This window comes from Mauremys reevesii, linkage group 2 (genome assembly GCF_016161935.1).
Source record: "Mauremys reevesii isolate NIE-2019 linkage group 2, ASM1616193v1, whole genome shotgun sequence".
Classification (NCBI taxonomy): Eukaryota; Metazoa; Chordata; order Testudines; family Geoemydidae; genus Mauremys; species Mauremys reevesii.
Genome location: NC_052624.1, coordinates 33021796 through 33043572, shown reverse-complemented (window position 1 = coordinate 33043572; position 21777 = coordinate 33021796). Strand labels below are relative to the sequence as shown.

General features: G+C 45.8%; 1 protein-coding gene across 2 annotated transcripts in view; it reads left to right on the top strand.

Annotated features, from left to right (window-relative positions):
• LOC120398179 (highly reducing polyketide synthase cm3B-like) overlaps positions 1 to 10232 on the top strand; it is a 62068-nt gene extending 51836 nt beyond the window's left edge. For both annotated transcript variants that reach the window (XM_039525316.1, XM_039525317.1), the window contains 4 exons: positions 92 to 252; positions 2500 to 2703; positions 4057 to 4238; positions 4532 to 10232. In XM_039525316.1, coding sequence (XP_039381250.1) covers positions 92 to 252; positions 2500 to 2703; positions 4057 to 4238; positions 4532 to 10102 — 6118 coding nt within the window. In that variant the 3' untranslated portion in view covers positions 10103 to 10232. The remainder of the gene's footprint in view (positions 1 to 91; positions 253 to 2499; positions 2704 to 4056; positions 4239 to 4531) is intronic.
• The last annotated feature ends 11545 nt before the right edge of the window (positions 10233 to 21777 follow it).

Genomic DNA, 21777 nt, shown 5'->3' with positions numbered 1-21777 from the left:
TTATCATGTAATAATAACTAAATATACAAAAAATCTCTAGTAGTGTATGTTGTGTATATATATCATATCATTACTGGTTAATATTTCTTAGATTTAACACATTTGACAACAAGCTGTTTGGAATTAATGATGTGGAAGCTGAGCGCATGGATCCTCAACAGAAATTACTCCTGGAATGCACGTACAGAGCACTGGAGGATGCAGGAGTCACGATGGAAAATATCAGTGGCACCAAAACAGGGGTTTTTGTTGGTAAGCTTGCAGCCTAATGATGAACTATTTAATAAATTTAGCATCTTGGAAAACGGTACACATTTCCATATACTATAGAAAGTTATCTAACTTTATCTAATGATAGAAAATCTAAAGCTACCATACTATGAACAATGCTGCATACTTATGTTATAAACAGCTCATGTTATCTAACTAGTTTAGGGTATTATTCATTGCTACATAAATGATACTCTAAGGCAGTGGTTTTCAAACTGCGGGTCATGACCCAGTACTGGATCATGGAATGTAAGGCACTGGGTCACGGTGGCTCTGGTCAGCACTGCCGACCGGGCCATTAAAAGTCCCATTGACTGTGCTGCCCAGCTAAGGCAGGCTAGTCCCTACCTGTTCTGACACTGTCCTGTGCCCTGGAAGCGGCCAGCAGCAGGTCTGGCTCCTAGGCAGGGGTGGGCCACAGGGCTTCGCATGCTGCCCCCGCCCCGAGCACTGGCTCTCCACTCCGCTGGGAGAATAGAGCCTGCAAGTGAGAGCCACGTGGAGCTGCTTGCGCGCCTCTGCTTAGGAGCTGGACCTGCTGCTGTCTTCTTCCGGGGAGCAGCGCAGTCCATGGTGCCAGGACAGGCAGGAAGCCTGCCTCTGCATCCCCACTGTGCTGCTGACTGGGAGCCGCCCGAGGTAAGCCCCTGCCCCAATCCCCTGCCACAGCTCTGAGCCCCCCCCCCCCCGGAGCCTCTTCCTGCACCCCAAACTCCTCATTCCTGGCCCCACCCTGCAGCCTTCACCCCCGCACCCTAACCTTCTGCCCCAGCTCTGAGCCCCTTCCACACTCCAAACTCCTCATCCCAGCTCCATTGGGTCACAGGCATCAACAATTTTCTTCAACTGGGTCACCAGAAAAAAAGTTTGAAAACTACTGCTCTAAGATCAAGTCTACTCTAGGGAGCTTACAGTAGCGCAGCTGTACTGATGCAGCTGCACTGCTGTAAGATCTCTAGCGTAGCCACTTTAGTCCGACAAGAAAGAGCTCTCCTGTTGACATAATTAATCCACCCCCATGAGCGGAGGTAGCGATGTTGGTGGGACAGCTTTGCGCTCACACCGGCACTTATATCGTTGTAACTTATGTTGCTCAGGGGCTGGAATAGTCACACTCCTGAGCGACATAAATTCTGCTGACATAAATAGTAGTGTAGACATAGCCTAAGTCTAAATCACAAACAGCACTGCCTGGCTAAGGAGATGGGTGGACACTGTGCTCTCCGGATGGAGGCAACAGTGTGGAAGCTTCCCTTGCACTCCCGATGACTGTGGGAGCCTTTGTACCTCCAGCTCCTGGTGCTCCAGCTGGATTGGTCCAGCTCCTCCCACTGCAGGGCTGCATGCCCACAGGATCAGTAACACTGCCCCTTTCCCCTCATCTACCTGCTCACATGGAATCATAGAATCATAGAATATTAGGGTTGGAAGAGACCTCAGGAGGTCATCTAGTCCAACCCCCTGCTCAAAGCAGGACCAACCCCAACTAAACCATCCCAGCCAGGGCTTTGTCAAGATGGGCCTTAAAAACCTCTAAGGATGGAGATTCCACCCCTCCCTAGGTAACCCATTTCAGTTCAGGAAGACTATTGGGAGTGCAGCTCCTGCTCTTGCCTCACCAAACCCAATGTCTCATAAACCAGCTAACCCTGCATAGCCACATGGGATGGTTCTTATATGGTCTCACTGCCTGGCCCAGCTGCATAGGGCTGTCAATATCGAGCACTAAGGCCGGGGCTACACAAGAAAGTTGCACTGGTTTCACTAAAGGTGTGATTTAAAAACCCAGTCAGTTAAACCAGAGCAAAAGGCTCTGTGGACTTTCTTATTTCCCTTTAAACCAGGCTCATTTTGGTTTAGTTTAAGTTAATTAGGAATCCTTTTAAGGTAAATCAAAATAGGGGTTTGTCCCAGTGTCACTGAATTAGTTTAGAATCACACCTTTAGATAGACTACTGCAACTTCCTCTTGCAGACAAGCCTTCATGTCATTTAATACCTTCAGACAGATTTCAAGTCTCAAATATATAGATGCGGAGTGAAATCCTGGCCCCACTGAAGTTAATGGGAGTTTTGCCATTGACTTCAATACTGCCAGGATTTCACATTAGGTGCTGACATAAGACAGCATTGGATAAAATTAGGAGAGCAAAGAACACCATTAGGTTTAGATCTGATCACCTGTTTTTATCTCTCTTGCTAACATGAAACATGTCTGCTGTTTTTACAGGTCTTATGAACCGAGACTATGAGATCATCACAAGCAGAGCAGTAACTGAAATAAATCATTACGATGGGATTGGGGCAGCAATGAGCATAGCTGCTAACAGGATTTCATACACTTTTAATCTGACTGGACCATCACTTTCCATTGATACTGCCTGCTCATCATTTCTTTTTGCTTTGCATTATGCCTCGCAAGCAGTTAAACAAGGTACTGGGACTAAAAGTAAATAAGCAAATAAATTAGGATTGCTACAGCAATTAAACTGCTAAGGTATATATGTGCAGTATTAGAAATTTGACTAATATCACAGCTGGTAAGGACTAAAGCATTTGCATTTTACCAAAGGGATCAACATTCAGCAATTTGCCACCTTAAATGGAGTTACCCAAACCATTCACAACACTGGATTAGTTTTGATTAAATAATAAAATAAGTATATTTAATTACAAAGAGAGAGAGTTTAAGTGAGTACAAGTTTAAGGCATTAAAGTTAGAAGTAGTTACAGAAGAAATAGAGATAAGACACTTAACAAACTAGACTTGATTCAAGGTGAAGTCCCTAACCACATAATTCCAGTAATATCGCTGACCAAATTCTCAGACCACGATCTGCCCCAAGGTCTGTTTCTTTTGTCTTCTTAGGTGAAGGAGAGAGAGAGATGGATAGAGAGGGATAACTTGGGATGTTTTTGCTTTGGGATGTTTATAGTTCAGTCACCCTTTGAAAGGCATTTTCCTGAGGTTTTCCCTTCTAGACAAAGTTCATTCTTGATGTGAGGAAGGAAACAAGGAGTCTCATCATGAAAGACATTTCATGCTATTGTTTGATAAAATGCAGATTTCCTTCTCTGCCTCTTTCTGTCTCAAGGATCCAGTTTACTACTTATCTGTAAAGTGAGGTAAACACACATTCCTGTGTTTAAGATAGACCTACTTGACCAGTTCTGCCTAATTGGGGCTATGTGGGCTTGAACATGTGCCACAACCAATATTCTTGGGGCATTCATAACTTTACATATAATGTTGCTACCTAAATTTCACCATGATATTATTGACTCATGAATTATTAGTTTTCAAATGATACCTCACAAGGCATATTTTGCACAAAGATTATTACAATAGTGTGTAAGGTGTGAACATAGGGGCACATTTGGTCAAAACGAGCTTTCCATTTTTAGGAACTTGTGAAATTGTTAGTATCTGCCATTCTGCCCTATCACACTATCATGAGTCATGGAGCGTTGGGTGGTTTTTTACTTTTATTTTTTTAGATGAAGAACATTTACTACCTCACTGACTTCTATTAATATGCTGCTGTCTGCTCAGGCCAATTCCAAACACTGAGAATTTTACCATATGTTGGGTTTCAGGATCTGAAAGTTTGAATATGTCTAAGAACTTTCAGTGGATCAATTCTGTTTTTATAATCTCTCCATAAATTCTTTCATTTTATCAGCAATGGGTAATGCTGTCAATTCAATATATTACTACAGCGTATTAATGTAAATCTGTAGAGATGTACAGAAGATAGAAAACAGTCACACATTTATTTTACTACAGGAGATTGTGAAGTGGCTCTGTGTGGAGGAGTGAACTGCATCATAGATCCCCGCACCTTCGTATCTCTGAGTAAAGCAAAAATGATCTCTCCCGAGGGGATGAGTATGCCCTTTACTAAAAAGGCAAATGGTTATGGAAGGGGAGAAGGCTGTGGCGTTCTTTTACTGAAGCCACTAAAAAAGGTAGGTTCATTTTCATAGAGCTTGCAAAAATAAGATTTCCAGATAACCAGGAGTATGCAATTCCCATTCTAATATGTCCTCTTATGGGAGGACAGATTCACAGCTCTAGATGCGACTCTTCTACTGGGAGGTTAATATCCAGGGCTAAAAAATTTAGGCACTTGTCTTTGTGTAAGAAAAAAGAGTACATTGAACAGTTAAACAAGTGTTCTATCTGCTCTTGCTTTTGTGGTATTCCTTATATTGTAAAAATCCCAAATGATACCGTACATTAATTCCTTCTTCTGAAACAGGCACTAGAAGACCACAACAGAATATGGGGAGTTATAAACATCAGTGCAGTCAATCAGAATGGCAGATCCGTGACTCCAATCACAAGACCATCTCAGACAGCACAGGAAAAATTACTACGTGGCATTTATCTGACTCATGTTGACCCATCAGTTGTGCAGTATGTTGAAGCACATGGCACAGGAACTCCTGCTGGAGATCCTACAGAAGCAGAGAGCCTAGGTAGCATCATTGGTAATAACAGATCTCCTAAAATGCCTGTTCTAAAGATCGGTTCTGTTAAAGGGAATGTTGGCCATGCTGAATCAGCTGCTGGGGCAGCTGGGTTAATTAAAGTTCTTTTAATGATGCACCATGAAATGATTGTTCCATCTTTGCATTACAGAGAGGATATTAGTAGCATAAATACAGAGAAATTAAATCTATCAATTCCAACGACTGTAGAAAAATGGGAAGAGTCGAGAGAATTTGGAAGAGTAGCTGGTGTCAACTGTTTTGGATTTGGGGGAACCAATGCCCATGTTGTTGTCAGACAGTTCAAGCAAACACAGGTTCTTCCCTCTTTTAAACGACCGATTGAATTATTTGTACTCTCTGCGGCTTCAGGCAAATCCCTCAAATTGACAATGGAAGACACAGCTGAGCAGTTAAACATAAGCAACTCAGTAACTCTCCCAAATCTGGCCTATACATCTGCCTGTAGAAGAAGCCATGTTAATTACAAGTACAGAAAAACATTTGTTACAAACTCTCTTGGACATTTACAGCAACAAGTTGCATTAGCAGCTAAAACAGAAATAACTCCGTCAAAGATGACTCCACAACTAGTTTTTGTGTTCTGTGCTAATGGAGTAAATTTCAAAGGGATCTGTAAGACATTATTGAGTTCAGAGCCAGTATTCAGAGATAAATGTAAAGAAATAGAAATGTTATTTCAGCAATATGTACCCATCAGCCTCCTGGGATTAACAGAAAGTGAATGTGAGGATTTCTCGAGGCCAGAAATTGCCCAGCCGTTGCTTTTTACTCTCCAGGTTGCCTTAACTTCTCTTCTTAAACACTGGGGAATTAAGCCCGTGGCTGCTGTTGGCCATTCAGTTGGAGAAGTTGCTGCCGCCCATTGTGGAGGGTTTCTTTCCCTTGAAGATGCTGTCAAAGTAATTTATCACAGGAGTAGGTTACAGGCGAAGGTTACCGGAGGCAGAATGTTGGTAGTTGGTAACATCCCTGTTCAAGAAGTATCAGAGGCCCTTGGCCCGTATTCTGGGAAGGTGTGCATTGCAGCTTTTAACAGCCCTTCTTCCTGTACCTTGTCTGGAGATGCAGACTCTGTGAGTGCCCTTCAGAAAGAACTAGCGCAAGTGTTCAGCAAGAGAGACATATTTCTTCGTGTTTTACATGTCCCAGCTGCATACCACAGCCACATGATGGATCCAATAATAAAGGAGATGGTGGAGCATTTACAGTATTTGGAAAAACAGAAGCCGGACAGTGAAGTGATTTCAACACTGACTGGGAAGGCTGCTTCTGCAAATGATTTCACTACGGGCAAGTTTTGGGCCCGACATGCTCGAGATCCTGTTGCTTTCACACAGGCCATAGTGACTTCAGCTAAAGAAAAGGACAATGTTGTGTTTGTTGAAATAGGCCCAGAAAGAGCATTACAGAGGTATATAATAGAAACGCTAGGCAAAGAAACTAGAGTTTTGTCCTCCTTGCAAACTGATAAAGAATATCAGACTCTTCTTAGCCTTGCAGGGAATCTGTTTGAACTGGGATATAATCCTGACTGGCATCACTTTTATGAAGGGTATCAAAGTATTCCAGCAGCATTTCCCAGGTACCAGTTTGATCATAAGAAGCTAATGACCTATTTGGACATCCATCAACAAGCAAATCGAAGAGCTGTAAATTCAAATCATCCTTTGATTTACAGTTTGAACAATGACAACACCGAATTCAACTGCCCAGTTTCCCAGGCATCAGCACCCTATTTGTATGAGCACAAGAACAATGGTGTTGCTTTAGTTCCAGGTGCATTTTTTGCAGAGCTCGGTTTGGCATCTGTGATGAGTAGCTCGAGGCCAAAACTGCCTTTAAGTACTTGTCAGATTAGTATCTATTTTTTGGCACCATGTGTTTTAAACCAGAATTACCATGTTTTAAAGATAGAATTGGCATCACAAAAAAATGTGACAGATTTCAAAATACTGTCATCCTCAGCTGCAGTTTATGCATCAGGACAAATTACCAAAAACTCTGAAGCTGCAGTGGAAGAAAACAGCATCTGCTTTCAAGACATCTTTCAAAGGTGTAAATCAGTAGTTACCACAGATGAGGTTTATGAAACACTGTCTCAGGTTGGATTTCAATATGGTTCCATGTTCAGACAGTTAAGTGATGTATTTTATTGTGAAGAGCTAAAGGAAGCTATAACCAGCATAAAGGTGAACAAAGAGACAAGAGAAGAGATGTCTGACTATTGTATCCATCCAGTGCTGTTAGACTGTTTTCTACAGATGACTGCTGTCATGACAACAATAACTTTCCAAACCAGAGCAGGCTTTCCTTCTGGCATAGGCAGCCTTGTAGTTTTCAGACCTTTGGAGGAGGAAATGATGATATATTTGAAAACAAGCAAATCGACTGGGAACTACTTAGAGGTTTGTGGATGCTTTGCAGATAAACGTGGCTCTGTTTTGGCAGAACTGAAACGTGTTGGGATCACTTTTATGAAGCCAACATCCCCCAGAGACAATGACTTGCTCTTTGAAAATAAGTGGAAAGAAATATTTCCCGCTCAGACCATAGGAAGTTTAGGGGAAGCACCCAGAGTCATTGTGTTTGCTGACAAACTTGGAATAGCTCAGCAGCTCAAAAAATACTTACACAGTGATTCGAGATATGTTATGTATGAAGACTGGGACACATTGCTGGAAGCCAAGAGTTCAGAAATGACCGCAGAACATAAAATGAAAAAGGAGCTTGAAGACTACCAGGAAGTTTTGTTCATGTGGGGAATTCAGAAGTTAGATGACAAGTTCCCAAGCAAATTGGTGGCACATTTAGCTAAGTGTTGTGAAGCTTATCGCCAAATTATTGTGGCATTAAGAGAGAAAAAATCCAGTTGTTCAGTTAGAATAATCACCTACAGAACAACAGATAGAAATGTAGATCATCTTAACCCTGGATATGCTTTGTGTGGCATGACGAGAACCTGCATAGTTGAAGTTTCAGAAATCACATTTCAGATGATTGACATCAGCTCTTCCAGTACACTGGACATCTCAGTCTTAGCAGATGTTATTGTAAAGTATGAAGGACAGGATCATCCAGAAATTTGGATTCATCAAGGAAGAATTTACACTTCGGAAATCAGACGCACACCATTTAAAGATGTGGATTACAGTCAACCTTCAAAGTCTCTTCAGAACTCAGAGACATTCACTTTATACACTACAGATCCTTACCAAGTGAAAGATTTATCTGCTGAAATAGCCAATAATACCATTACTCAGCTTGCAAATCACAGTGTTGAAGTTCAAATGGATAAAGTATGCATCCATTCAGAAGACTATTTTCCTGTTAGCGTTTCAAGCTGTAACTTTGGGAATACATTGTATTGGAATTCATATACAATAGACAAACATAAGCTTTTAGCTCTGGACTTCAGTGGCACAGTAACTGCAGTAGGCAGTGAAGTGAAAAAAGTTAAGGTGGGAGATCATGTGGCTTCATGTTATCCAGTTGTTGCATCATCAAGAGTCAAGGTTCCAGGGACAGTTTGTTTCAACATCAAGAAGTTTCCATGCTTTAGAAATGTACCTTGTGTGTCATACTTTATGGTAGCATGGGAAATTGTAAATCAAACATTACCGAAGGTGAAACACAGCGGGACTTTAGGTATTATTTCTACTGACCCAGAGTCAGTGTTATGCAAAGTGCTCACTCTGACAGCACAGGAAATGGGCTGGAAAACAGTACTTGCAAAACCTACGTCTGATGAGTGGCAACGTGTAAATCAGTGCAATGCCCTTGTTTATCTACCTCCAGTAGATGGAATGTCTAAGGAAGTTCTAGTCCATCTTTCCCATCTCCGAGACCTTGTTTTAGTACATGATAATCAACAGTCTGAATGTTTTCGATACCTTATTGGAAGTGATCAAGAAAACATTCGTGTTCATGTACTGAAACTTTTCAGTATCTTTCAGAAAGCATCTCTGAAACAATCCCTAAGGGCTGTCCACAGATGGATCAAATCAATGCAAATGAAACAATTTAAAAACCTATCATATTCTGTTTTTCAGCAGACTGAGGACATTGAAAGTACAAACATTGCAGCGACCTCCTATTTCACCTGCAAATCTATCCCACTGGCTGTGCTGAAAGGGGATGTGGCGACCAACAGGATTTCAGACATACCAGTATATGAAGCAGAGAAGAAAATGTTTAAGCAGAATGCGGTTTACATAGTGGCAGGGGGGCTCACTGGGCTTGGATTTGAAACTGTGAAATTTATAGTCCAGAACGGAGGGGGCTGTATTGCAATACTTTCAAGGAGCAATCCAAGCAGTGAGAAGCAAGAAGAAATCAAGGCCTTGCAAAATCAGTGTGAAGGGAGCAGAATAGTCAGTTTGCAGTGCAATGTTATTTCTCACTTACAGGTTGAGAAAGCTATCAGTTCAATTGACAGAATCTTTCCAAAGAGCCCAATCAAAGGTGTATTCCATAGTGCTGTGGTTCTGCATGACGGACGTCTTGAAGCTCTGAACTTATCTCACTTTGAGAAAGTGTTAAGTCCCAAAGTTGCAGGGGTAATAAATCTCCACCGGGCTACCAGAGGGCAGGAACTTGACTACTTTGTGTGTTACTCCTCTGTGACTTCATTTCTTGGAAATTCAACACAAGCAAACTATGCTGCTGCTAATTCTTTCCTGGATGTTTTCTGTCACTACAGGAGGAATTGTGGACTTTCAGGACAATCCATTAATTGGGGTGCCTTGAATCTTGGCTTATTGCTAAATCAAAACAACATTCAAACTATTTTGGAATCCAAAGGCATAGATATTCTGCAGGTACATGAAATTTATGAATATCTTAAAAAAAGCTTAATTCTGAATAATCCTCAGCAAGCTGTAGTAAAATTAAATTTTGGAACGCTAAGCAATCATGTTCTTTCTCGAATAGCATCACTCAAAAGTCGCTTCTATACACTAATTTCAGAAGAACTGGGTAGTAAGCTTGACCTATCTGAACAAAGTACACCTCAGAATTTATGTCCAGTCAATTCTGAAGATTATATCACCTCTCTGGTGAGTTATCTCAGTAGTACAAACGTGAGTGATCTTACAATGAACACATCACTTGCATCACTGGGCATGGACTCTATGTTAGCCATGACGCTACAGAATCGTATCTTTCATGATAGAAGGGTGGAGATCCCCCTTGTGAAACTACTTGATCCTCACACAACTATGTCAAGTTTAGTACGACTTTTAGAGGAAAGTTCTAATGAAAATGGGATACTTGAGAAAACAACTCATGTAGCAGAAAATATCTATTATGGAAACTGATGATTGAAACCCATTTCATGTAGCAATTTGGTAACTTTGAAGTTACTTGGATCCTAGTGATATTTTGAAAAGAATCATCATAGATTTTGGGTAGAGTAAAGCTTTCAGTGATAATAAGTTAGCTCTTTTGGCCATTGGTACTACACTAGCTTTGTTATTCTGTGTTTTATCGGATATATCATACTTTGCGAATGTAGCACATATTTTTTGTAAATGTGTATTACTAAAAATACAAGTAAATTAATGTATATATTTATTTTGCATATTTGTATATGAGATAAAATATAAGGTAAATTGTATATTTTTTTAACCATTTTTGGTATTAAAACAATAGATTGATTTGACCATCTTAATTTATGAACACACTAAAATAAAACATAATATTTTAGCAATTATTTTGATTGGTATTTTTTATTACTTGTTTATCACATATGTTACTTATGAATAGATATGTATTTTTGTTCAAGTAAAGAAATGCTTTGCATGACTGTACCATGTACTGTAAATTAAAAAGTTTTCTCAAAGGCTACACATTTACATTTTTCCTAATGTTTTATTTAGTTTTCACATGTCCATGAAGAATGTCAAAATGAATCAGCATAAAAGCAGGCAATATAACAAGTTGATCTCATGTCTCTATATCCAAATATTATCTGTTCACTACTAAAGAGCAAACAAATAAGAACAGTAGAAAAGAAAAATCTAGTAAATGTTTCCTTTTTTCTTTACCTTATGTTAATTCTTTTCTTCTCTTCCCCTCCCCCCCCCCATTTTTTCTCCTTCAACCTTTAAAAAAAACACCTTATTTCACTCAGGTAAAAAAGGTAATACATTCTGGTCTTGTCTACACTTAAAACACTCCAGTGGCATGGCTGCACTGCTACAGCTGCGCTGCTGTAATGCTTCAGTGAAGATGCTATGTATGCTGACAGGAGTGCTTCTCCCATCAAGGTAGATAATCCACCACCTCTGGTGCTTCAGTTATTGAGAGAATTTTCCCATCCACTGAGTGCTATCTACTCCAGGGGGTTGATTGGTTTAACTTTGTCACTCAGGAGTATGGTTTTTTTCATGCTCTTGAGCTATGTAGTTATATCTGTGACGTACCAGGGTACAATCTAGACTAATGAGCAGCTTTGCCACCCCTGCACCACAACCTTGGGTGCCTTACAATGCTTTGCTAAAGTAGCTCCCAATGAGATTGCGCACAGCCTATCAGCATGCAAACCACATACTGGTTGTTTGTATGTAACTGCAGCCTGCCAACCAACTTGGGTTACTCTCTGGCTCCCAACAGCCTTGGTTATACTGCAAGGTGACCCCAACTCACCTCCCACTCGTAGATTTCCCCCCAGAAATGTATGTCCTGCATAGTCCGCTCCTGGACAATACAAGTTAAAGAAAGTCTGTTATTTCTTTAATAAAAATAATATGCACACAGCTTGCCACTCCAAATGGAGTTTCCCAGTCACTTCAATTTAAACAGACTGGATTAGATAAAACAATATAACAAGTTTATTAACTACAAAGAGGTATGTGATGCTGGTAGACCAGGTCATGTCAGAGTGTATTCAGGCCAATTCACTTGTGTATTAGTACGGATCAAAGCAATTGTTAAATGTATACATGTAGTGGGTGTTTGAGCTTCAGAAAACTGATGGGCCATTATGTACATTATTTTCTCTTATCTGTATTCTGTTATGATGCAGCAGCAAACATTTACCTTGTAAATAACTCTGTAACAAAATAACTCATCAAACATCAAAGAAGCCTTGTGGAATGCTAAAGAAGTACCCTGAAGCCATTGCCTTGTCTAACTTTGAAACTGAGACAGTGGCAACAGCTTTATTCCCCATTTTCAGCAGAGTAGGTTTTCCCAGAGAAACCTGGACAGACCGTGGTGCAAACTTCATGTCTGTAGTCTTAAAAAGCTATGGGAAATATGTGGAATGAAGAATATAAAAGCTGCTCCCTATCACCGAGAAACTAATGGGCTTGTGGAAAGATTTAATGGAACTTTAAAAGCTCTGCTAAGAATATATATCTCCAGGTTTGAAAATGACTGGAATAGGTTACTTCCTTATCTTCTGTATGCATACCGAAGTGTACCCCGAGAATTTACTGGCTTTTCCCCCTTTGATCTCCTATATGGGAGGCAGATGAGAGGACCCCTAAATTTGATTCAAGGCTCTTGGGAGGGCAGTACTGAGGAAACAGGTCAGACAGTAGTGGAGTATGCCAATTGCTTTAAGGAGAATTTACAACTTATGCTGAATTTAGTCCAACAGAACCTTAAGAAAAGTCAAGAAACTCAGCAAGTTTGGTATGATCAGCATACTGAAGAAAGATCATTTGATATTGGTGATCTGGTGTTGGTGCTGATCCCAATGAAGAAAAACAAAATGCAGCATATTGGGAAGGACCTTCTGAAGTGAGTGAAAGAGTAAATGAAGTCACATATAATGTAAGGAAGCCCAGTGGTAGAGAGCTGTGCAAAGAGTGAATATCAATATCAAGAGCTTACCATGAAAGGGAGATGGCAGTGAACATGATTTGTTGTGCTGTTGAGGAAACATTCTCCACCCCTTTAATTGATTCGGCAAAAGAAAGGAGGGAAGAAGTTCCTCTGGAAAGCGTTGAGTTTGGGGAGGGTTTTACTCCAACCCCAAAGCAGGAAATGCTGGCCCTTTTAAAGCACCACAAACAGGTATTTTCCAACTGGCCAGGTTTAACTGACAAGATTGTACACTCTGTTCAAATTACGGGGCCCTGCCCAGCTCCTAGCAAAGCATACTTGGCTAAAGGGGAAATGCAGAAGCAAATCCAGGAGGAGATAGAAAGCATGATGGAAATGGGGATAATCACTAAGTCAAAAAGACCCTGGGTCTCTTCTATTGTAATGGGACCTAAAAAGGACAAAACGATGAGATTTTGTGTGGATTACAGAAAACTAAATGCCATCATCCAGCTTGATAAGCATACTGGATTTGAGTGGGGGGTACTGGCAAATCCCCCTAAATAGTGGAATCTGGACTATATGAATTTAAGGTTATGACTTTTGGATTAGTAAATTCTGGGGCTACTTTTCTGCAGCTTGTCAATGAGGTGCTCCAGGCATTACAAACATTTGCTAGAGCCTATATAGCTGACTTGGCTATTTTCAGTAGCTCCTGGCAAGACCACTTAAACTATGTGGGAATTGTATTACAAAGGCTGAGAGAAGCCAACCTTACTGTCAAGGTCTCCAAATGCAGAGATATCCTACCTAGGACACAGGATGGGCAGTGGGTTGATTTGCCCTGACCCTTTGAAGGTAGAAGCCATTTGGAGCAGGCCTGGCCCTCGAACCAAGAAGCAGATTCAATCCTTTATTGGTCTGGCCAACTATTACAGAAGGTTTGTAAAAAGGTATTGTGGCCCTGTAGTGGGGTGGTTATCCGCTCCTGCCCTGAGGGGTTTAAAACAGCCCTGGAGGAGGGCTGTGGGATGAGCAAAGCAGTGATGCTGATTGAGGGAAACAGCCTCAACTGGAGGCCACACCCCAATCAGGGCCAAGCTGGCTCTCTAAAGGCTCCAGCCAGGAGTAAAGGCACACAGTCACCCTCTAGCTCTGAAGGGAGAGGGACATAGCTGTTGGGGAAGTTAAGGGTACTGGAGTGAAGCAGGGCTGAGGAAAGGCCAGAGGAGCTGGGGAGCTCCAGGCCAGCAACTCCCCAGGCTGCAGGGTGTTGTCCAAGGCCCACGGAGGTACTAAGTTGCAGGGAAAGGCAGCAGGTCCAAACCCCCCTTGCCAGTGATGAGTGGCATACACTGCAGTCTGCCCCAGGGAACGGGGGCTAGTTGGTGACTGGCAGTAACCTTACACTGAGGCAAGGTGGGGATAGGGTTTTGGAGTTCCCCTGGGTGGGGAGACCCTGAGACTGAGGGGCAGCACTCCAGAGAAAGGGGCACTGGGGTCCTGGGAGGGACATGGGGGCCAGTGGTAAGGTGGATCTCCGGCCTGTAGAGTGCACTCTGGAAGCTGGATGAGCTAATTCCCAACAGAGACCAGCAGGAGGCGCTGCAGGGGTGAGTCTGCACCCTTACAGGCCCCCATAACAGGCCTTACAAAAAAGGGGAAACCAGACTGGGTGGTATGGACAGAGGTATGTGAGAGAGGCTTCCAGAACATAACAGAAGCTGTGTCTAAAGAGCCAGTTTTGGTCGGCTTCGATTTCAGCAAAACATTTGTGCTGTGAACTGATGCTTCTAACATTGGGTTGGGTGCAGTACTGATGCAGGATGGCATCCTGTTACCTACTTAAGCAAAAAACGGACACCCTCCCTGTGACAGTGTACCCCATAAGGCTTTATGGGGGGTGCTTATAAATGTATGTATGATATAACTGGAATAGAGTTTTGCTACATATGCCATGTAACATATCAATGTAAAGGTTATGATCTACTGGTTATGTTCATCCTAGTTGTATGCAGGCACCATTTGTGTGTTCAAAGTTATAAACATTGGCTATATAATTGCTTGATTTCTAAGTAGCCTTAGTTAGAACATTTGGTCACTTCTTGGGAAAGGAATGTGCTCAATCAGGAAGCATTTAACAAATAAAAGAGCTTGGAAGTCCCCCATCCACATAAGAACCTGCAGACATTCAAGGTAGCATGTGGGTAATGACTGCTGCCTGCAAGTCCTGAGTCATGCATGGGCATGTGACTTGCCCCTGTGATTCCAAATCTCTATTTTGTGACTGGATTCTACACAGGGTGAGGAGGGGGGTCTCCACCCACAAGAGAGAGTCCATTTAAACCCCTGGGGGACCCCTCCATTTTGTCTTCAGCTGGCTAAAGAAGGAGCCTCTCCACCCCACCAGGATACTTAAAGGAAACTGAAACATAGGACAGTAACTACAGGGGGTGTGCGCAACTGCTGGACCCAGGCTAAAAGAAGATTAGTCTGTAAAAGGGAGCATTCTGGAACTGGTGAGGATCTTATCCGTATTTAGTTTAATTAGATATAGATTTGCACATTTTATTTTATTTGGCTTGGTGACTCACTTTGTTCTGTCTGCTACTACTTGGAACCACTTAGATCCTACTTTCTGTATTTAATAAAATCACTTTTTACTTATGGTCTGGAATCATTGCAGCACAAAGCATGGCAGTGAATGGTCCTGAGTTTTGGTCGCATTCATGAAACATTCGGTCTTTATCTTTCTGTGTCAACCTCACGAGAGTGATATCATTCATGGTCACCTGGTTGAAATAGGGGAATTTTTGTAAAGGAACAGTAATCCCCTCTGTCTGGTGATCCCTGGCACATTAGATCCTGGTCATGCTGGGCTGTTTGCGCTTTGCTAAAAGGGATCATCCCGGAGAATAGCCACGCCTGAATGTTTGGGAGAGAGGAGGGGTGTGCTGCACATCCATCCTGAAACCCTTAGCCTCTCCTTTAAAACGGCAAAACCAACTGGCATTGGTTGCTATGGGAAAGGAGAGCGCTGCAGTTTGAAACCATTCCCAGAAGGCCCCTTGATTCCCCGGGGTGGGGGTTTTGAGGGGGAAGGTGTGTAGCAGGGTGGACACCTGCTCCTGCCCTGAAGGGGTTAAAAACAGCCCTGGGAAGGGGCTGAGGCTGGAGAAAGCAGCCTTTAGGCTGGGCTGATTGGGGAAGTGGCTGCAGCTGGAGCCACGCCCCAAACTGAGCCCCAGGGCCAGGGCCGGCTCCAGACCCCAGCGCGCCAAGTGCGCACTTGGGGCGGCGTCCCGCAGGAGGGCGGCAGGCGGCTCCGGTGGACCTCTTGCAGGCATGCCTGTGGAGGGGCCGCTGGTCCCGCGGCTCCGGTGGAGCATCCGCAGGCATGCCTGTGGGAGGTCCACCGGAGCCGCAGGAGCAGCGGACCCTCTGCAGACACGTCTGCAGGAGGTCCACTGGAGCCGCGGGACCGGCGACCGGCAGAGCGCCCCCCGTGGCGTGCCACCCTGCTTGGGGTGGTGGAAATCCTAGAGCCGCCCCTGCCCAGGGCCTTATAAGAAGGCCAGGGAAGCCAGGAGCCAGGACAGTCTCTCTCTAGCTATAGAGGGAGATGGACCTGGCTGCAGAGAGCTAGAGACCAGGTACCTGAGTGGAGCAGGGCTGGGGAAAGGCAGAGGAGCTGGGGAGCTCCAGCCTGGAAAGCCCCAGGCTGCAGCCTAGCTTTAGGCCAAAAGGTACTGGGGGTTGCAGGGGGCAACCCAGGGGTAGGCAAAGGCAGCAGGTCCAAACTCCTATGCCTATGATGAGTGGCTGATACTGCAGTCTGCCCCAGGGTGTGGGGCTAGACAATGACTGGCTGTAGCCTGATACTGAGGCGAAGTGGGGATAGTGGGGTGGGGGTTCCCCTGGGAGGGGGAGACCCAGTTAAAGGGGCACCAGGGTCCTGGGAGGAACACGGGGGCCAGTAGCTGACAGGTGGATCACCGGCCTGCAGAGGCGCTCTAGATACTGGACTGAGCTAATTCCCGAGGACGACCAGTAGGAGGCGCCGCAGGGGTGAGTCCGACCTGGTTACAGGCTGGCTGGAGACAGGGGCTGGCTGTGGGCAGGGCAGGGGGTAAGGGGCTGGTGCGGGCAGGGGGTGCGGGTACAGGGAGTACAGATCACCCTGTACAGTAAGAGACCCCTCCTGCTTCCTCCCCCACTGGGGTAGCAGCAGCAGCAGCCCAGGGCTCCCCTGCTTCTACCGCCCTGGCCCTTTAAATAGCTGAGAGAGCCCTAAGGAAGCAGCGGGGCTCCCGTGGCTATTTAAAGGGCCGGGGCGGTAGAAGCAACGGGAGCCACGGACTTTTTAAATAGCCCCCAGAGCCCCACAGCCCTACCCCAGGGCTCCAGCAGTGGGGCTCTGGTGGCAATGGAAAGCCGAGCCACCCCGGTGTGGTGCATCGGCCCTTGCCGGTACGCCATATAGGGCTTGGGCCCAGGGCCCTCTTAGGCATGGGACCCGATTCAGGGGAATCGGGTGAATCGGCCTAACGCCGGCCCTGCTCCTTACTACTGTCCAGGCTGCCTGTGTATGGCTTCATGAGCCATGGGAGCAAGAGGTAGGCTGTGTTCCCAATGATAACTATTGGCATTTCAACATCCCCAATGGTAATTTTCTGGTCTGGGAAGAAAGTCCCTTCTTGCAGCTTTTTGAACAGCCTGGAGTTCCGAAAGATGCGAGCGTCATGCACCTTTCCCGACCATCCCATGTTGATGTCGGTGAAATGGCCCTTGTGATCCACCAGTGCTTGCAACACCATTGAGAAGTATCCCTTACAGTTTATGTACTGTTTGGTAAGGTGGTCCGGTGCCAAGACAGGGATATGCATTCTGTCTATTGCTCCACCACAGTTAGGGAACCCCATTGCAGCAAAGCCATCCACTATGACCTGCACATTTCCCAGAGTAACTACCCTTGTTAGCAGAAGGTGAACAACTACCCTTGTTAACAGAAGGCGGCGAACAGCGGAGGCTAACAGATGGAGTTTGCCTGGGAGTTCGCCTGGGGAGAGCCCACTGAGGCTTTCATCTTGTGGGCTTCTCTGAGTAGTTTCTGCCACAGCCAAGGAAGCTCTTAGAAGGAAGGCAATATGGATGGTGAGTGTTCAGCTGTTGTTACCTGCACAGACTGCGCCATGTTTGTCTTTCTTCCACAGGCAGAAGTGACTTTGTCTGTACAAAGTGCAAGCTGGTCTCCATATTGGAAGAGAAGGTTTGAGGTCTGGAGAAACAAGTATCAACCCTGCATTGCATAAGAGAAGATGAAGATTTCCTGGACAAACATCAGGATATGCTTCTACGGGCACAATGTTCTGAAGAATCAGAGCAGGCTGCGCAACGGGGACAGAAGGACGGTGAAAAAATCTGGCAGCATGTGACCTCCAGAAGAAGAAAGAGGGGCGTCCATGTACTAGCAATGGAGATACAGATGAGCCACTGTTTTCATGTTCTCTCCACAGGTACTAATGTGGAAAGTGGACTAGATGATACATCTGAGGGAAGGGAGCAGAAGGAGACTCCACTGATTGGAAGAAGGATAAAGGAGTTTGAGGTGCAAGTGGTGTTCTTGTCCATTCTCCCTGTGGAAGGAAAAGGCCTGGGTAGAGATCGTTGAATCGTGGAAGTCAACAAATGGCTATGCATGTGCGGTTGGAGAGAAGGCTTTGGATTCTTCGACCATGGGATGGTGTTCCAAGAAGGTGGAGTGCTAGGCAGAGACGGGCTCCACCTAGCGAAGAGAGAGAAAAGCATCTTCGCAAACAGGCTGGCTAACCTAGTGAGAAGGGCTTTAAACTAGGTTCACCAGGGCATGGAGACCAAAGCCCTGAGGAAAGTGGGGAAATGGGATACCAGGAGGAAGCACGAGAGCACAGGAGGGGAGGACTCCTGTCATACTGAGAAAGCGGGACAATCAGCGAGTTATCTTAAGTGCCTATACACAAATGCAAGAAGCCTGGGAAACAAGCAGGGAGAACTGGAAGTCCTGGCACAGTCAAGGAACTATGATGTGATTGGAATAAGAGAGACTTGGTGGGATAACTCACATGACTGGAGTACTGTCATGGATGGATATAAACTGTTTAGGAAGGACAGGCAGGGCAGCAAAGGTGGGGGAGTTGCACTGTATGTAAGAGAGCAGTATGACTGCTCAGAGCTCCGGTATAAAACTGTAGAAAAACCTGAGAGTCTCTGGATTAAGTTAAGAAGTGTGAACAACATGGGTGATGTTGTGATGGGAGTCTGCTATAGACCACCAGACCAGGGGAATGAGGTGGACGAGGCTTTCTTCCGGCAACTAGCAGAAGTTACTAGATCGCAGGCCTTGGTTCTCATGGGAGACTTCAATCACCCTGATATCTGCTGGGAGAGCAATACAGCGGTGCACAGACAATCCAGGAAGTTTTTGGAAAGAGTAGGAGACAATTTCCTGGTGCAAGTGCTGGAGGAACCAACTAGGGCCAGAGCTCTTCTTGACCTGCTGCTCACAAACTGGGAAGAATTAGTAGGGGAAGCAAAAGTGGATGGAAACCTGGGAGGCAGTGACCATGAGATGGTCGGGTTCAGGATCCTGACACAAGGAAGAAAGCAGAGCAGCAGAATATGGACCCTGGACTTCAGAAAAGCAGACTTTGACTCCCTCAGGGAACTGATGGGCGGGATCCTCTGGGAGAACAACATGAGGGGGAAAGGAGTATTTTAAAGAATCCTTATTGAGGTTGCAGGAACAAACTTTCCCGATGTGTAGAAAGAATAGTAAATATGGCAGGCGACCATAGGCAGCAGGTTATATACACCTGCGGTGCCCGGGATCCAGGAATATTCAGGGCTGGGTGCCCTGCTCCAGCAATATTTGGAGCTGGGTCTCTCCCCCGGCCCTGCCTGGATCGGGCCCCAGCCCCCGTGGGTCTCCCCTGCCCCGCCCTGCCGCGTCCCGGCCTGGCGCAGGTCCCAGCCCCCGCCTACCACCCCGCCCCTGCCATGCTGCGTCCCTGCCTGCTCTGTGCTGCCGGAGATCAGCTCCCAGCAGAATGGCTCCACTAATGGCAAGGCAGGCTGCCTTACCCTGAGCCTCTCCAATGCCCCAAACCCTCATCCCCAGCAGGAGCCCTCATCCCCCCGCACCCTACTCCTCCTCCCCTGACAGAGCCGTCATCCCCCTGCACCCTAATCCTCAGCCCCAGCCAGAGCCCTCATCCCCCCGCACCCTAATCCTCATCCCCAGCCCTGATCACCCCGCATCATGAACCCCTCATCCCCCCGCACCCTAATCCTCATCCCCAGCCCTGAGCCCCCTCGCAGTATGAACCCCTCATCCCCCTGCACCCTAATCCTCAGTCCCAGCCCTGAGCCCCCCCGCAGTATGAACCCCTCATCCTCAGCCCCAACCCTCATCCCTCTGCACCCTAATCCTCTGCCCCAGTCCTGAGCCTCACCCCGCAGCATGAACCCCTCATGCCCCGCCAGAATTCTCATCCCTCTGCACCTTAATCCTCTGCCCCAGCCCTGAGCCCCCCCACATCCTCAGCCCCACAGCCCTCACCCCACACCCCAACCCTCTGCCCTGAGCCCCCTCCTGCATCATGAACACCTTAGCACCAGCCAGATCCCTCATCCCCCCGCACCCTAATCCTCTGCCCCAGCCCTGAGCCCCCTCCTGCATCATGAATCCCTCATCCTCAGCCCCACAGCCCTTACCCCTGTACTCCCTCCTATCCCCAAACTCCCTCCCCCGAAAGTGCACCCCCTCTCTCTTCCCACACACCCCTTCCCAACCCCAAACTCCATCCCAAAGCCCGCACCCTTCGCTCCCTCCTGCACACCCACCCCCTGCCCCAGCCCATAGCCTGCACCCAGCACCCAAACTCCATCCCAAAGCCTGCACCCTGCACCTCTCCTGCACCCTAATCCCTAGCCCAGGATCTGCACCCCAGACCTCCCCCGCTGAGCCCCCTCCCAGAGCCTTAGGCAGGTGGGGGCGGAGTTTGGGGGGGCGGAGTTGGGGGCCGGGTTCTGGGCACCACCAAAATTTCTACAAACTTGCCACCCATGCAGGCGACCAGCTTGGCTTAACAGTGAAATCCTTGCTGATGTTAAACACAAAAAGAAGCTTATAAGAAATCGAAGGTTGGACAAATGATTAGGGAGGAGTATAAAAATATTGCTCAGGCATGCAGGAGTGAAATCAGGAAGGCCAAATCACATTTGGAGTTGCAGCTAGCAAGAGATGTTAAGAATAACAAGAAGGGTTTCTTCAGGTATGTTAGCAACACGAAGAAAGTCAAGGAAAGTCTGGGCCCCTTACTGAATGAGGGAGGCAACCTAGTGACAGAGGATGTGGAAAAAGCTAATGGACTCAATGGTTTTTTTGCCTCTGTCTTCACAAACAAGGTCAGCTCCCAGACTACTGCACTGGGCAGCAGAGCATGGGGAGGAGGTGACCAGCCCTCTGTTGAGAAAGAAGTGGTTCAGGACTATTTAGAAAAGCTGGACAAGCACAAGTCCATGGGGCTGGATGCGCTGCATCCGAGAGTGCTAAAGGAGTGGGCGGATGTGATTGCAGAGCCATTGGCCATTATCTTTGAAAACTCATGGCAATCAAGGAAGGTCCTGGATCACTGAAAAAAGGCTACTGTAGTGCCCATCATTAAAAAAGGGAAGAAGGAGCATCCATGGAACTACAGGCCAGTCAGCCTCACCTCAGTCCCTGGAAAAATCATGGAGCAGGTCCTCAAGGAATCAATTCTGAAGCACTTAGAGGAGAGGAAAGTGAGCAGAATCAGTCAGCATGGATTCACCAAGGGCAAGCCTTGCCTGACTAACCTAATTGCCTTCTCTGACGAGATAACTGGCTCTGTGGATGAGGGGAAAGTGGTGGATGTGGTAATCCTTGACTTTAGCAAAGCTTTTGATACCGTCTCCCACAGTAGTCTTGCCGGCAAGTTAATCAAGTATGGGTTGGATGAATGGTGGATCGAAAGATGGCTAGATTGTCGGGCTCAACGGGTAGTGATCAATGGTTCCATGTCTAGTTGGGAGCCGGTATCAAGCGGAGTGCCCCAAGGGTCGGTCCTGGGGCCGGTTTTGTTCAATATCTTCATTAATGATCTGGAGGAGAGCATGGACTGCACCCCCAGCAAGTTTTCAGATGACACTAAACTGGGAG